The 18,145-nt window shown below is 34.3% G+C and overlaps 1 protein-coding gene across 3 annotated transcripts in view; it reads right to left on the reverse strand.

Annotated features, from left to right (window-relative positions):
* Window positions 1–18,145, reverse strand: part of FGF7 (fibroblast growth factor 7) — a 33,038-nt gene that overhangs the window by 3,809 nt on the left and 11,084 nt on the right. For all 3 annotated transcript variants that reach the window (XR_004550048.1, XM_013128977.3, XM_005148710.3), the window contains exon 3: window positions 342–445. Coding sequence is in view for 2 of the 3 variants with exons in the window: in XM_013128977.3 (XP_012984431.2) it covers window positions 342–445 (104 nt within the window). In the remaining variant the exon portion in view is untranslated. The remainder of the gene's footprint in view (window positions 1–341; window positions 446–18,145) is intronic.

The following is an 18,145-nucleotide window of genomic DNA, read 5'->3' on the forward strand; positions in this document are numbered from 1 at the left end:
GTACAAGTGTCTTTTGAATATAGATTAGGGAAGATGGGAGAAGAGCATGAATATAAACCCCACATATTAATATTTTAATAACTAATTTGACTTCTGAAATCTGAGTATTGAATATTTACTTTTGTCTATTCCCACACAGTATTCCACATTTTTAAAAAGTATCTAAGCTCTAATCACTGAATTTATTACACAGACATAAAAGTCTAGTATGGGGTGTATGAGATAAATATGGGTGACAATTTGTTAGGAATCTGTTCTGTACAAACTATACAGACGCTACATCTACAGATGCTTATCTATCACCTGATGATTGTACACACAAGAGAAGTTCACATCCATACCTTTCCATAGAGTCTTCCTGACTTGTTCATTGCCAGAAAGTATTCACTTTCCACTCCTTTGATTGCCACTATTCCAACTGCCACTGTTCGGATTTCTAGAATACCTGCAAAGGCACACAGTAAGGGCTGTAAAATGGTTGTTCTCCAGTCAACTTAGACGGTTTAGTTGAACTTGCATTCTGTAATACTTCTCTGTCTATTGAAAATTGCAGAAAAATTACGTATTTATTAATGTGAAGAAAGGGATAGAAATTTTAAATCATCTGCATGTGATCATGTCTGCACAAAACCACTTGAAAATTGTATGTGATATTTTAATTTTGTTAGGTGTATGCTGAAGTTATGATGTTAGAAGAAGTAATATTTCTGCTGTCAAGAATCAGCATGTGTTAGAATTTAATCAGGCTCAGGGTTTCATTTAGAAGAATTATATACGTAGCCATCTAGGTTCACAGAATTTGTGTAAGCCTTATTTTGAAGACTTATTAAGCAGTATCATCTCCTTGAAAGAGTGTAAACCTTAGAACTTGCGAGTGACAGAAAGCAGACCACCCTGTCTTAAATAAGATAAAGTATTTGCTTGACCTTTGCATGCTTTTATGGCTGATCGAAGCTGTAAAGATACGTGTATTTGAGAATCATTAAAAGCTGCTCTGATAAGTTATTTTTCAAAACCAGAAAACACTTAGAGTTGTTTTCTCTAAATTATACTTAATCTCACTGATGTATGTCTGCAATAACTTTCTGTAGTTGCTATGATACATTTAAGTTACCCACGACATAAAAATTATTCTTATGTTAATTCAAAAAATATCTGAGCAAAGGCAGGAGGATAGTGCAAGTTATTAAGGAACACTAGGTTGGTTTCAAGTTTACATATTATTGTTGTTGATTTAAGCAATAGTTTAGAGTTCTGCTTGTGAGTTTGAGCTGTTTTCTTCCATATTGAGTCACCTATAGAACTGTGCAGTAGCATCTATACTGTGACTCTGGCTCTCCAAATGGGGTCTTTCAAAGCCAGCTAACTCTAGGCATATTCCAGCAGCTGAGCATGGGGGAGACAAGGGTGGGAGGGGGAGAGAGCAGCTTGTGTTAGATTATCATCTAAAAGGTGACTTTCCTCTTGAGCAAAACATTTCCTCATTTTCTCTTTCAAGTTTGTGTTGACTCTTCACAGGCACCACACAATAGGAATTTTTCATTAATTTCTTATTCTTTCTTTTTTTTAGAAAAGTATTACATACTTATATTTCACCTTCCTTATACTTTTTTAATATTCTGATGTTCTTTGCTGTACTGTTCTGTTTTGCTTTCTTCCTTGATATTACTGATGTATCAGTCCTAGCACATATTGCTTAATTTTATTCCTTTTTCCCTACCAGTAGATCAGTTACAACTTCTTGTGGTGTGTGCCCTGGTGGGGCAGTCATCTCTGAACACTTACACTTTTGTACTTCTGTATAATGCTGAGCCAACTTTAAGTAAAGCTTTTTAGAATTCTTTGACAAGTTCCACACTGCCTGCAGGCCTTGTGACAATTCTTACAAAGGGTTAATTTATAAACCGAAACTTACAAAAATTGTATTAACTTTCATTTAAATTTCACTTTAGAAAAAGCACAGGGAGACTGAAACCAGATTAACATCTGCATCTACCAAACAAAGAACATAGCAGTGAAAGGGATCTCGGGGTCATCAAGTCAGTGCTCTGCTAGCCTGGGATTTGCATCAGATCATTCTTTTTCATAAACTTTGCCAGTGCTGAATTGGAGTTGTTTGTTCTTCTTTGCCCCAGTGGTTTCTGCCAAAGGCTGTTCCAATTTGATTTATTTTAATGGCCAAAGACTGTAGTAACATGCACTCTGCATTTTTTCAGCGACAGCTTACATCCAGTTGTTCTTTTGCCTGTGCTGGCCAGTAACTTGAAAATCTATGTTTGAGTTTTCTATTAATACAGAATTTGAAAAATGAAAGATTCAAAATGACTTTTTAAAACGAGGCATGCTAATAGGAATTGAGATTTCCTTAAGTAAGCTGATGTTGGCTGAGGTTAGAGTGGTAAGAAATACTACTACTTTTAAAAAGGAAATGCCAAAAGCTTTAGTCCAAAGCGATATTATTATTGGAATTTTTACATTATTTTTTAGTTTGTTTTTTTTTCTGACGTAGATGGTGACATTCATTCTAACTTGTAGGAATTATTTTATTTGGGTTTGGGTACTTGTTTTTCTGTTTTATGCTCAGTGGAGACAAATGTTTTTCATGTGGAAATTTTACACTATTCATACAGAATTTGTTATAAATGGAAATTTGGGGTGTAAAAATATTTTATAAGCCTCTGTATAGCAAAATCGGAATGGCAGAATAAAAGTTAGCTCTCCAAGTTTTATTCTGCTATGTGGGACAGATTTATTATGTTTAGATCTTTACATGGTTTTCCATATTGTTAAAACCCCATTGTGCATAAAAATAAGTGCATTTTAGTTAAAGGCGGATAACTTGAGATTTATATTCATATATTGCTTACACATGTTCAGTGCTATTTTATATTATTAATGTGTTTTTCACAATTTTAAGCAATTATTACTCCCCAAATTATGGCTAGCCTTACATAAATAACATTTGACACCCTAACTCAGAGGTGAATGAATCCAAAGAATGTTTTAGATCTTGAATGGCACTTTTCCTAAAGATACTCTCCATAAAGGTTAATGATTGAACACCACATGAACTCTCCAATAACTATGTCACATTAAAAAAAGTTGCAATATAGCAAAGTTAAAAAGAAGGAAAAGACCACAAAGAATTCAGTGGAAGTACTTGTGTATTCTTGATTCTTTGCTCAGAGCATCAGAATTGAATGGGTCTTCATCAACTGCATGTGCTTGTTTGCTGTCCCAGTTCTAGATAATGTCTTATCTGTTCTGATGTGTCTTAATGTATCCCTGAAGGGAAAACAAAGCATGAATTTTTCCCTTTTCAGAAATCTCTGTGATTTAGATCTCTGAAGCAACTTCTCACATGCACTTTTCTATTTGATGGGCCAGTGATTCATTACTCTCTCTATTTCAAAGCACATGACACAAGTTCCTTAAGCAGTAAGCACACTGTAAGCTCTCTTCCTCTTCTGGTGGCTGTGCCTTAATAATTCGTCTGCTCATCTCAGAAATGTAGTACCCGCTGCAAATCGTTGCATATATTTTTTCTTTAAATGACATAAATGTTGAGGAAATGGAAACATGATTTTTAGCAAACTGGGAAAAGTAACATTTCACTGTGTAGTTAGAATCGTGACCTCAGCTAATTTTAGCTGAGAATTTGATTAATGATCTTTCAGTACATAGGCTTTTGTGTGGAACTCACTTGTTTTCTTAATTACAAAAGCAGGACATTTCTAAAGGATATACAAAAGAAGAAAACATCAAATCCATAAAATAGAGAAATTAAGTTGTATTTTTCCCTGTTAGTTCTGTCTCCTGTCAGTATCTCTGTTAACATATCACATTGTATTACACTAGTCTTATTGTATTACACTAGTCTTATTGTTCTGTTTTCACTGTGTATATGTTCCTAGTACTCAGTCACTGTAAGGTTGTTGCTGATAGGAATCTAATCCATCAATAGGATGGAGAGATAGTAGTCAAGAGATAATAAAACTGTTCAACCAAAATTTTCACCAACTCCTATTTCTTCTATACTTTCTGTAATGATCTGCTACTGGTGATTCTTGCCAGCAGGATGCTGACTGAATTAAATTTGGATCTGAGCTGGTTGTCCTTATGCTGTTAGTGTATATGGTCTGTTATACAGTTGTGACTGGTAAATTCATCCAAGTCTGTGAATGTGATCTTTTTAGTTTAGTTCATTTTTAAAACAAACAAACAAACAAAAGCAAAACCCAAAACCTTTCTTTTTTCTCTTTCATTTGAAATTCTGCATTGTTGCAGTGTAAAAGACTAGCCAGGAACAACGTTTGGTGTACTGGAAAATAACCCGATAATCTTATTTTTATAATGCATATGGAAGAGCTTCGCTTCTGAGTAGTTGACAACAAAACAGTAATATACTCTAAGATAAGCTTTATAAGGATAGTACCTGAGTTAAGCAGAAATCAGCAAAAGCTAAAGAGTGTCTTTTCCATTATACCATTTTTGACTGCCTTTTATGGCATGAACTGAATTAAAATGTATTAGGTTCATTGCTCCTCCACTGGGAACCTAGGTGTAGCTGGGTTCAGTGTTCATGCTAATTCTTGTTAGCTTGATTTCATTGGAAGGAGGTAAACCTCTATATATCTGTAGAAAAGTTGTAATAGAAGTAAACCTACTATGTTGTGTTATGTTTGTAGGTCATTTTATACAAAAAGGCAATAAAGGCAACAATTCTGTCCTCACTAAAGACAACAGTAAGATTTCTGCTAACTCAGTAGAGCCAGAATTTTATTGTTAAGTTAGTTCCTTCAGTGAGGCAGGAGAGGCATAGTAAGCGAAAATCTTTTCATGCAAAAACCACACAGAAATAAAGAAATGCAGAACAGGCACACATGTAACATTTGCCACTTTATAAGTGTTAGTTTATGTAGCACCAGATACTTCAGAGAAGTTATAAAGGACTAAAATCTACAGTTAAAAATTCTACTAAGGAAAGCCTGTTCTCCTAAGCCTAAAAGTAGACCATTCCTTGTCATGTATCAGTAAGTCTATTCTTACATACTTTCTTTTGAAGTAAAAAGCTCTAATCCTTTCAATGTCTATTCATAGAAAGGAGAAAGCCACCAAGGTAGGACAGGAAAGAGAAAATTCTTATATGTAGGCTGTTTAATTTAATAGTCTTTTAATACTCTAATAACCAAAATTACTTTAAAGACATGCTTAAATTAATAAGATGATGATGATGATAAGTTCAGAAGGCCAGGACTTCAAAAGAGGTCTTAAATCTCCTCAGTTTAAAAATGAAATAAAAGCTATGTTTTTTCAGTTACTTTATCTAAGCATCCATAAAAGTTCAAAAGAGTTTTGAAAGAAGACTTGAATATACCACAAAAATAACTGGAAAAGAAATCATTAAAGCCAGAAAAAGAGAGAAAAGAAAAAAATTAAACAACTCGAAATGGAATACAAATTTGAAAAACAACTGTAATTTCTATAAAATCAGCATGAAATTCTGAACAATTTTATATGGTTGCGTGGTCAGTGTATCAAGTGTAGCTTAAAATTTCTGTAGTGAATGAAATTTCCTTCGTAGCTGAAATTTGGTCCTCTGTACATAAAAGACATGAAGCTAAGATGGGCTATAGGTTCTGTTTGGAAGAAGATGACCATGGATGCTGGCAGCAGTCTTTTTAAGCACTTGGTGCAAATTAAGTAAGAGAAAGTTGAAATAAAATCCAGTAGGAAAAAAAAAACCCACAAAGAAACAAAACAATTTTAGTGGGTGAAATATGTATTGGGTTTTGGAAACAATTTACATAATAAATGAGGTGGGTTTCCTGGCATTCTGGTCTAGAATGACAGTTGCTCAGTTCTTTACAAGCAGACACTTTATGTCTGGACTTAATCCATGACTGTGGCCTGGAAGACAGGACAGTACCTCAGGCTGCAAGTTTACGTAAAAAAAAATGGCATATAGCTACATTGGTATAGAAAATTGGGCATTCTCAAGATAATGCATTTGTAGCAAGTGGTATTTGAGAATTTGGTTTTAATCACTTGATACTAAGAATCTTTATCTGATTTAGTTCATATTTTCACATTTTTCTCTTCTTATTTGTTAAACTATTTTGCTTTTACAACAAATTATACTGTGACATTCTGTTTGTTTTAACAAATCTTTGCTTTTATTGCTACACGATCTGTTTACAGATTATATTGAACTGATTTTTAACTGTATGCAGCCATATCTGTATAGGCAGTTTAGTATAGTGTATAGTGTTTGTCCATAACATCCTCAAATAATAATATCCTATCTATAACAAAGTAGTGAGAGCTTTACATTTTAGCAAAATTAGTGCTTTTTTCTCTTAATAATTTTGCAGCCAGAGGCTGAAAGAGCAGCTGTGATTCTTGCTCCTGAGAGCTATAAGAAAACCAGTAAGTGCCACACATTACTGAAGATTCAGCAGGTGGTAATGACCTGTCCTATGGGTCTTTGGAAGATGAGAGCAGAACCATGGAGCTACGTAGCTTTTTAAATGCTAGGAACTGCCCAAATATATGAGGTTATAAGATTGTTCAGGAAGACTTTGGAAGAGGTTTTAAAGTACACGTTGTATTCAGTGCCTTGTAAGCTGGCTCTTTTTCCAAACATTTCATATGTTGCCAATATCCCATCAATATCTATCACGTGATGTTTCTGGTCACTTCTTGAATTCTTAGTATTAGAGTTTCTGTAGACATTTAATTCAAAGGAAAAATTTGGCATCCATTGCATTTTTCAGCAAGGCCAACAGCAATTTTATCCCATTTTTTTTCTGTTCTGTTAGGAACATACATTAATGAGAATATGTTTAAGAGTAACATGGAAACTGCTAATAAGAATGGTGTAGTCTTCCAAATGCAGGAAAGAAGGGAAGAAGAAGAAAAAATATGGGTTTAAAGAGAAGAAAGGCGAATGTTCAGAAGGTAATTGTTGTGTTGCACTCTCATTATTTAAGTTTTTTAAAAATAGCTAATAGATAATATATTTAATGCCAGTTTTTAAAAAAAGTTAAATGCTTTACAATACCAAATTTTATGTGATATTTACAGCACTTTATTGCTTGAGGCTCCTCTGTGCACTCAAGTTGAAAAACCAGTCTGTTGCTGATTTGTAGGGGTAGGGAGGCTGGCAATGACAGTTAAGCACTTGTGAGAAATGTTTGTGAAACACCCTTTTTTTGGCAGAGTTGTTTTGAGATAAAATATGTGGAATCTCAAATAGTGAAAGAGGGGGCAGAAAATACTTGGATGGAAAATACATCAAAACAAATTGGAACTTCTGAATTTCCCTAACTTGTGTTTCTAAGTAATTAAATTTGGAGCACATATTTATGAATTCAAATGACCTTTGCAGATGATTTAAGGCCAAGAGGAGCACTCTTGTTGTAGTTGCTTACAAAACAGTATTTAACAGTATTTAATATAATTTATTCTTTTGTTCTGGGATTTAGTAAGTTAATGTTTGTGCCTTTTAAATCAAGAAAATACAAACCGCGATGCTCAATCATACAGTATTTTGGAAAACACAGTGTTATTAGCACATCTGGGCACTGGTAAACTAGCACAGTAAATACATTCATTAGCTGTCTTGTTAGACTTGAAATGTTTTTGCAGAGGAGTCTGTCAGTAATTTTTTTTCTGAAAGTAAATAAATACTTTCATTGGATAGTTTTCTAAGTCATTGGTTTCAGGAAGCATTACCCCTTTATTTCTCTTTTAAAAGAATAATGCGTATATCGTGAAGTATTTGTTTGTGCTGAAGTTATTTTGATTCTTAATAATATTTTTAAATGGATGCGGCCTAAAGTTCATTTTCAGGTAGAGCAATTTCTGTGCTCATTCTCTCTTGAATTTACTCTAATGGCAAGAAAAATACTGTAAATAAAAAATGTTAATTAAAGAGATATTTTAATTTTATTTTTTTTACCCTTCCCCATTATTAAATTGCATTTGATAGAAAGTAGAATTTGAGTTTGTATTTTATACTTTCCTTAGCAAGAGATTGGAAGAGTTTCCCAGATGGTACCGCATAGAACTTATTTTCATAAGGTGTGTAAATTGAAATAGATATACAAGTACGTGCTATAATGGTTTTCAAAGCAGACATTAGATTGCTTCTGCCCCAGGAATTTTCTGTCTGTGGATATGATTTTAGCAAACAGTTAATTAAGGTAACAGAAAATATGCTGATACAGAGATTCACTGTCACTTTCTTTTTTAAACTGTTATATATTGGTTCTCCTTGTGATACTCAGAATTTTGATTTATAGCATAAAACCATAAAATATATTGTTATTTACAGCACAGACCAGTATAAAAGGCTAAGCAAGCTTTTCTTTGGAGACTTTGTGCTGTATCCATGCGTGCATTTGCTGTGCCTGTATAGACAATCTGAAGCACTCCAGATATGAATATGACTGTAAAAATTATCTACACATAAACAACAGATCTGTCAAGGATTTTCCATAGAACAGTTGAAGCTACTGCTTCAGTGAGGTGCCAGACATCTGGATACCATGGACAAATATTCAAAGCACGCAAAACTCCAGGATTTGTCCAGTGTGTAATTTCCAAGCAGGAAAAATGGTAGCTGGCTGAGGAAACATGATTAATGATAGAGGGATATTCCTTGAGGGCTTGATGCAGTATGTTGTTCAAGCATCCTCAAGTAGCAGAATTTGCTTGTAAGATTTAGTCTGTGCAGAACATGTTTGATTAGGCATAAGTAGCTGATGTTTAATTACCTTTTGCAATTCACTGGCACAAAACCAGTAGGCATGCTGAATTTTAAAAAATCAACTAATTGCTAACCAGAAGTGCAGCAATCCTTCTGAGGATTTTAATTTATTGATAGTTTGAAAGATTCCTTACTTGACATTAAATTATCCATAAATTTCTCCACTCTTTGCCAGTTCTACAAACTGATTAATACATGCATTGCTAGGTAGAATAACTTTATAATAGGGCACTCTCCTGGTGGTATTCAACAGCTGACAGATAAGTTCGTTACAGAATGTGAGCCGTGTCAAGGTTTCTGAAAGAAACTGTTAACTGAGTAACTGTGTGAAGGTAGTATAGAAAACCACAAGATAAGAACCAAACAGAAGAGAGAAGATACAACAGGGAACTAAAATGATTGTTTAGAAATGCTGTTATTTTACTTACAAGATCTATTCTTTGCATGTGTACTTGGACTTGTGGAAGTTTTCCTTTATGACAGAAAAGAAGGAGTAGGCTGAGTTCCACTCTGAAGTCTGCATTGTTTGAAGTATTTACAGTCTCACATGCATCATAAAATGTATAATGTGGCTTTCTGAATATGTGTTCCTGGTACCACAGCATGGAAAGGAGAGTCTGGTTTGAATCTTCCAGATTGATGTCTAGAAACACACTTTTTACTTACAAACTTATCATATTTGATCTGCAGTAGGAAACATTAAAATCTATAATACCTTTTCTAGTTATTTTTCAAAGTAAATAAGGGTAAAGAAGCGTTCATCAGTTTACAACACTCAGTAAAGCGTACCTCCACAAATTACAGTAGTGAGGATTTCAGTGACTGTATTGCAGTGAATTACTGCTGAAGAGAAATAGTTTGAATTTCTCAGTATTCTTCCTTATTGTACAACATGTTTGGCCTCAGTTTTATATAAATTGCTAATGTTGATGGGTTAGATTTGTAAATCAAATGTTTCATTCTTCATTGAAAATGGTAGCATAATAGGAATTAGATTAGGATATTCTGACTCTAAATTGCCTTTTCTCCTTCTGTATATGAATCTGGAACTTTAGCACTCTAAACCACTGTCTCTCCAATACTTCTCTTGATTTGATCTTTAGAACCAAGAGGGTTTGACAGTTTTCACTGAAGTAGATTATGAAAGTATTTAACTTTTCAATTTAGAGGTCTGACTTGCAAACAGCAGTATATAGTAACAACTGAGTAACGTGCTGTCTAAGGCAGTCATTCACGTGTGAATCATAAAATCATAGAATCAAGGAATAGTTAGGGTTGGAAAGGACCTGAAGATGTGAAGTTGAACTTCTCATTAAACTTGTAAAAACCCTTCACTTTGCTGACCTTCAGTCTGCATTTCATATAAATATTTTCTTGTTCAGCCTCTTACACAGCACGTAGTCATTTCTCATTTTTTGCAGGAAACTACATTTCCCTCCAATAAGAATTGCCTTGGAGCTAAACATGTGGTTATGATAAAAAATAATATTATTTTTTAGAATTAATAGTGTCATGTAAAAGCCAAGTCTTAATTCTCAGTCTGAAAAAGTACTCTCTTATTACAACATTAATAATGTACTGATATGAAAAATGGAAAAAAAGGGTGGAATGAGCATTTGCAAAATATAATTGTTTCCAAGCAGTAAGAAAATTAATGATTTAATAGTTGAGAGTAAAACCTGTACAACAAATACTTTTCCACAGCTCAGATGAAGGATATTTCTAGTATTCAAATCTTTTGTGCTGATTTCACTAGAATAAATGATATTTTCAAGCTTTGCAGACTTTTAGGATCTAGCTTCAGAATAGCAAAAGTAAATGTAAACCGCTGCTAATTAATCTTCTCACAGCAAAATGAGATACATCTGTTCAGTGGTGCAAAACTTCCCAAATTTAGAGTTTCAGTGTCTAACGCTGTTTTGATTATTTGAAGCTTGGAAAGTTCCACACAGGACCTGAGCCTCTTGTCTCTCCAAATTCTTCCATAATGCAAAAATCTTTAAATATGTGAATTTGTTCTTAGATGTTTCTTACTATGCTATGTTGTCTTTTCATCTAGTAAACAGCTGGTGGTGTCTTGCCCTGGCATCATTGCAGATTAAATTTTCTTTCCCCTTTCCTGGGTAGAATTAGTTGTCATAGTTGACATAAAATTAGCCATGTAATTTCTGTGGAAGACTTTTTTCTCCATTTTTGTATGGAAAACAGGAGTGCGTATTCACATACCTTTTCTGTGTATAAGAAATCAAATGATTCATTATCTGAATGATTTTCTGAAGAATTTCAATTCCAGGAGCATTTTGTGGGCTGTTATGGCTTATCACCTGTATAATCTGCAAATGGTTGCAAGGATGGCATAAATATAACATGGCGCTGTATGCTGGACTTAGTTAAAGGGGTAAAAGCACATCTAAGAACCTGGGTTTTTTTATAGGAAGTATTCCATCGCCCTCAAGGTCTAGCTGTTTTGTTCTGTGTATTGTACTGTCTTCAGCCATTCCTGTGGCAGCTTTTCTGGTTCCTGAAACAGTCTTGACAGAAGGAATAGCAGAGCCGTATTCTGAATACTGAATCTGAGAACTGCATTCCTGTTCTTTCAGGATATTTCAGAATTATACATTGTTGAGAAACATTACTAAAAGCTATTATTAAATGCTTGTAGAATGATCATAAGACATTCTTGGTGCTGAAAATTGCATTATCAATTTAAATATAAAGTAAAATGCATTTTTAATAGTGAAAATGTTCCCAGATGTAGCTTAATTAATTAAAATAAGTAAAATTCAGAAAGCGGACACATAAGAAATAAGGTTGTGCGGTGTTCCAGAGCTCGAATGTATACTTAGGGGCCTCTGGCATAGCACCAAATACTTGTAAATGGTTTGAAATTTTGGACAGTGACATTTTGTTTCACACAGTTAAGAGAGCACTTCATTCATAAACACTGCAATCTCTGTTGCGAGAGAGAGAGAGATCTTTACTCACTCTAAGTAGTAATATAAAAAGTAGGGCAAGCACTACCCAACTAAATATATTTTAGTGCCATTTCCAAATCAGATCTGCTGCTTGGTACAGGAACAGCTCAGTCCAGACATCTAAATATATCAATTACAGCGTCTACAAGAATACAAGCAGGCAACGCGCAATTCCTTCCAAGGTACAAAATGCAAGAAGCTGCTAAGAAAATCATCCTAACCCCTTGCTGCACCACAGAGTGGGAATTGATAGAAACCATCTGGCTCACTCTTTCTGCCTTCAAAACATTACTGGACATATTTATATGATATGGTCTCTCAAATTGTTCTGGTTTGCTGCCGACAAATAATTTAGATTTAGTTGAACTTTCAAGATCTATATTAGACCAAACACTGAAATATAAACTAATAGAAGGAGAAAATTAAAACCCCTCAAATTCAAAACCAATCTAAAAATTTAATCCAGTTACGATAAATGACACAGAATTTTTGTACCTGGTATTTATCCTATCTTGCTCAGTAAATGGAGCAAAATATGTGTCAATTATCCAACAATCTTCCTCCTCCTTCCGAAAATAGCTTAATATTTCATTGTTTTAATTTTGCATAATCTCATTGATTTACTTGTAACTACATACTGGTTTTACCAGTCTAAAATTTTTGCCTAAGATGAAAGCCCGACTTTAGGGAAATGAGGCTTTGGGTTTTGGCAGTAGAATATATGCCATTACACACAGGCAGCAGTTCAAAATCTGTCTCTTTCTTTACATGATCAATTACTTATAATGTCTGACTGTTGTCCAGTTAATCTTTAATTGTCTTCTGGCTTTACACTTCCATAGCAAAACCGAGAAAAACAGCAGCAGCAGCAGCAGTGGAGAAAATTATCCCTCTGATTCAGGACCAGTTGCTATTACCAGAGCAAATGTATTATGGAAGCTGTAGACACATTTCTCTTTTATTTTGTATTTATCTCTGTGATTTTTTTAATCTGCCTTTTAAAATTCAGCTGAATTACTCAGTTTGAAAATCATGTTTGTGGGGGTTTTTTTCTGATTGAACTTCAAATGCTAAGACGTAGGGAAATAAGGTGTCAAGGATTTTGAGCCTGATGGTATAAATATCCATGCACACACTTAGTTTTGCCTATGTGCGTAATATCAGGAAGTCAGTGAGAAAACTACTGGAACTGGTGTCATATAAATATTGTCTAGAGGCCACAGCCTTTCTGGGCTTTGCTTTTCTCAAGCTGTACATAGAAATGGTGTCAAAGCTTTTTAGGGAAAGTTACTTGCACCCTAAAAGTAGAAAGAAGGACTCTAGAACTAAGGGCTGCACATATTCTGGTGTGTTGTGATAGAATAGTATGTTATCTTTCGAAGAGAAGTTATCAGTCATAGCTAATATATAAAAAGTCATGGAATAAAGGTAGCAGTACTGAAAAGTTAACAGAGCATAGGACTAGACAAATAGCTAAAAAATGAACTTTTTATTCACTTTAACATGTTTTTATTATGTGTTATTGGTTTGTACAAAACCCAGTTTCCCATTGCTTTTGTTCTCATTTTTATATCCCCATGTGTGAATCATAGCAGTAAAGTTTATTTCAATTAAATAATTGTTTATATCAGCAGAAGAAATATGCAGGGGACATATAAAAGGGAAACTATGAAGTTAGAAAGCTGCCTTGTGTTGTTACCCACTGGAAAGTTCAGGTTAGATATAAGGAAGAAATTCTTTAGTGTGAGGGTGGTGAGGCACTGGAACAGGTTGCCCAAAGAAGTGGCAAATGCTGCATCCCTGGCAGTGTTCAAGGCCAGGTTGGACAGAGCCTTGGGCGACATGGTTTAGTGTGAGGTGTCCCTGCCCATGGCAGGGGGGTTGGAACTAGATGAACTGAAGGTCCTTTCTAATCCAAACCATTCTGTGATTCTATGAGTATTACCAATAACCACACTGACAGGCTAGCTTAAAAGAAGGATTTTCATATGTATCCAGTGCTGCTTAACTCCACCTTTAGTTACTGAAACATTCTTAAAAACCTAGCCCTTAGTGACTTAGAAGAATTCTCTTAAAAAGATTTTTATTTGTTTTGATAGAAACTGCCCTCAAAGAATTAAAGTAAATTTTAACGTATTAGTAAAATTGGTATGCCATAATAGTCATCCCTCAACTAACTGGAGGAAACTATTTAAAATCTGATAGAAACTACTTTACTTTCTTTACCAGATAAGGAAAGTTTCCTGTGGCCGTGAACTGCATAAAGAAGGATGTGAGCTTTCCTGTGCCTGTAAAATAGCAGTAGTTAGTTTTCTTGGCTCTCAGAGCACACAGGTACTACTATATCACTGTATGGTGACTGTTTATAATAAAGTTGTCTGTGACCAGTCTGTTCAAAGATTTAATATCTCAAATTCAGATCTATCCTGGCAAATTATTATATTGGCACAATTCCAAATTTCCATCTCTGACAGTAATTGAACAACCTGTTTGATAGACTACAGTGCATTGCACTGGCATAAGGATAAAGTCATACTTTCCTCTTGATCTCAAGACAAATGGAAGATTTCATACCATTTAAGTATTTGATAACAGCATCAGATAGGGGCCTTTGGGAATAGTTCACTTTCCAATTTCTCTGCTACAATTCACATAATTCTTATTTTGCTTTTATATGTATTGGTGTCATGAGGTTTTGATGAGCTCCATAGAAGTAAAATATATCAGCAATGTATAGCAGAATATGTGGACCCCTTCAAAATCTGGAAACAGCTAGTCTGTGTTTTGTAGATGTTTGAAAACATGTATTTCATCTAATGGACTTAAACAATGACCTTGTTTAAGGAAGAATAAAGTGTTCCCTGTAAGGAGGCACAGTACCATGGTAGAGATTACTTCTATAGGTTCATAGAGGTAGGGTACTCAGATAAAGGCTAGCGGGGGGGTTAATATTAGACTATGGGCTGGGTAGCAGAAGCTGTATGTGCAAATAAAGGGTTTGCACCTCTTTTTTATTTTTGTGGAGGCTTTACATTAGGTTGTGTAATATTGTGATTGGCAGACTCAGTTTGCAAGCCTTTTTTTTTTATTCTGCATTGAATTTATTATAATTTCTACTCTTTATGGTGCTGTTCTCTCTTAATGTTTTTAACATAAAAGTTTCTGTGGAGCATTGGAACTCAGCAGGAAATTTTAGAACTGCCTTGAAGATCATGAAGTTAGAACAGCACCGAGCTTGGCTGTACCCATAATGGTATGTTCTAAAATACATACAAAACCCCTGATCTTAGTAAAGAACTTGCTATGCTTTTTGCTCTGACTGAAACAATTAAGGCTAAAGTGGTGAAGAAATCTCTTTTTTTGCATAAAATACTTGTGACTTCAGCTGTACTGCAACAGAAGCTGGAGAGAAAGTACCAAAGCTGACTGAGAAGATGATTGGTTTTTACCACACAAACCAAAACAAAGTGCTTCTGCTGTTCCTAACTTGGTCTTTTTGTGCTGCCTTAATTCTTCTGTAACTGTCAATGTATTCTTGATTCATACACGAATGCAAATGTTTTGTGTTAGAACAGAAATTGCAAAAATATGTTTCTACAATGAAATTATCTATTTAGTAAAAATAATATGATTAGTTTCTATTGAGTATAGAAATGTGGATCTGTGGTTTTAATATAGCTCAAAAACAATTCCATTTATTTATTCCATACAAAATATGAATTTTCACATATACTGGAAAAGTAATAACTAAGTTGAATACCTTAAATTGGGATATTTTGATGTGTTTGTACTCTTAAGCCTGTATCTTGAGTACAATAAATGGAGAGCAACATTACTACTAGATACATGTTGGTAAGATACAGATAAATCATTCTGAATTGAAATTCAGGAAGACATTAATAGTGGATCAGGAATTTATGCCCCGTCTATATTATTGATGTTATGAAACCAAATCTTGAAGTAAAAGCAGATGGATTTGCAGAAGGAATAGTTATTATTTGGCATCTTTTTAAATTAACTCCTCAAGCTACTGATAGGCATCAGTAACAACTTATTTTGGTAGAGCCAGGCTTTTACAAAAGGCATGTATTTGTCCCTTTCCTAATATGGGTCTTTCAGCTCTTGAGCAAACTTTTCCTAATGAATCACAGGGTTAGATATCTTTTCCACTAGTCAGTATCTTAACTGCTCCACAGCTGGGCAATATTTTTTACTTTCAACAGCAACTATTTAGACTATTACTGATAGTTCTCTATAGTTCATCAGTAAGTCAATATGAATAGAGCAGTCATATTTTTACTGTTGAAGAGAGCTAATGCTGTACTTTTCAATAATTACACTCTTATGTTATTTACATCTCTGTGCTATTGAGAAAGTATTTGAATCAGACACCATGCTCACAGAAAAAGAAATATTTTTTTTCCTATAGAGATCTGTGTTAATGAAGTAAATATGGCACAGTCTGACAGGGCTCAAAGTGGACTTTTTGTACACCACCACCTGAGAGGTGAATTGCAGCACATGTGATTACAATTGATGATATATATTAGTTCTTTAGGGATCCACTAACAGAGGCTAGTTTGGGAGGCAGCTGTCAGATAACTGTTAGGAGGAAATCAAAGAAAGAAACCATCCCACTGTGATGGGTCTCAATGGGTCTTTAACTCCCAAAAGAGGAGCTATAACTAGCAGTTCTGCTTTGCTAAGCTGAGTTAAACTGAAAGTGCCCATAGCTGCACTGTTGAAGTATGAACAAGAAGACATTATAAGAAGTTGTGATCCAAAATCTTCAATATTTACAGTGCTGTATACAGGCAGAAATACCCTGCATTTTCCTGCATCACCCACAAAGGGATGATCACCTGCATTTCAGTTTTGGAATTTGTGCATGTAATTCGGGAAATAAGGAGGATTCTTTCATGTGCAATTTGTATAAAACTAAAGTCTGTTGAATTTTGTCATGTACAGATAAGGAAACCCCAAATAAAATGGTAACACAGACAGAAAAAAGTGAATAGCTAATGTGAAGAGGGAGAAAGAGAAAAAAGATTTTTGTAATGGAAGTCATACATTTTAACTTGGCCCTAGCAGGAAAGAAAAAATTGTGTATCTTATGGATACAAGATGATCACTTGCAAGTGATTAGGAGAAAGTCAGGAAATATGGTTTCTATTATTTATTTTGTCTCACACAGTTGCATAACAGTGGCTACTTGCACATTTTTAAAATATCATCTGAAGGGATTTCGAAATGAAAGTACCGTATATATGCAGTGGGGTTTAGCCTGAAGGAGTGCTTTTTGAAATGTCTCTTGAAACATCCCCTGAGTACTTGTCAGCACTTTTAGAAAATTGTCTCTGGGATGTCTACAGATCCTGTGTGGAAATAACAGTGCACAGAATACACACTCACGTTTATGTAATATTTTGTTATCTAAGAAGAAAAAGTGTGATTAATATTTAATCTTATTTTGGCAAATAGAGGTGTTTGTTGCACTGCAAATATTAAACAGTTCTGAATAATTCCTCCAATAATTTCCTCCCAATAAATATATCTTCTGTCACTGGATCATGTTCTGCTTAAATGCTATAGCCATTGGAAATCACCTACATAATCTGGTTGGATCAGAGCTTGGCTATTCACCACCTTACTAAATTATGGAGTTCGTATGTTATGAATCACCTGAAAAATCCTACTTTTGGTCTACTTTGGTCTAATGTTAGTTTTAGGATTTTGATATAGACTAATTTTGCTTCCAGTGTTCCTTCTGGATGAAACCAGCAGTTCAAGGATTCTTATTAAATAATTCAGAATGTGTCTTTCTTAGAACAATATGATTAAAATAGAGGAATTAAAATTCAAAACTCTGCATTACTTAGCTAAAGAAAATAAAAATTGCAGAGCATGATTTCTTCAAAAGATGTGGTAATAGTTTCCTAGAAAGATGTGGTAATCTTTTTTTATTTTTTTCTTTTAATTTTCTTACGTTTAGTAATATAGATTGAATTTCTCAAATCACACAAAGATGCAGTCAGAATTGAAAGCATATTAAGTAATTTTAGCTTGATATTTATAATCAATTAGCCTGAGTACCAGTTTGCTAATTAGAATGTTCTGATTGAAATTGGTGTATAACAATTTAAAAGATTGCTTTTATTAGTAGCCATATTATTTTCATTGCTTAACTCAAAAGGCATTTAAAGGGATAAGTGTGAGGCCTAGGACTCTTGCCATTTACTTTATAATTTGACCAGGCTCTCCTAAGGCTACTCTCAAAATTCATGTAATGTTTGGCTTTCTTTGAATTAATAAATATTAATTACTGCAAGTGCCAATACCAGTTCACCCAAATATATGGCTGTTACACTGTTGGTAATGTAAGAAAACACGCCAGACA

This window comes from Melopsittacus undulatus, chromosome 9 (assembly GCF_012275295.1).
Source record: "Melopsittacus undulatus isolate bMelUnd1 chromosome 9, bMelUnd1.mat.Z, whole genome shotgun sequence".
Lineage (NCBI taxonomy): Eukaryota > Metazoa > Chordata > Aves > Psittaciformes > Psittaculidae > Melopsittacus > Melopsittacus undulatus.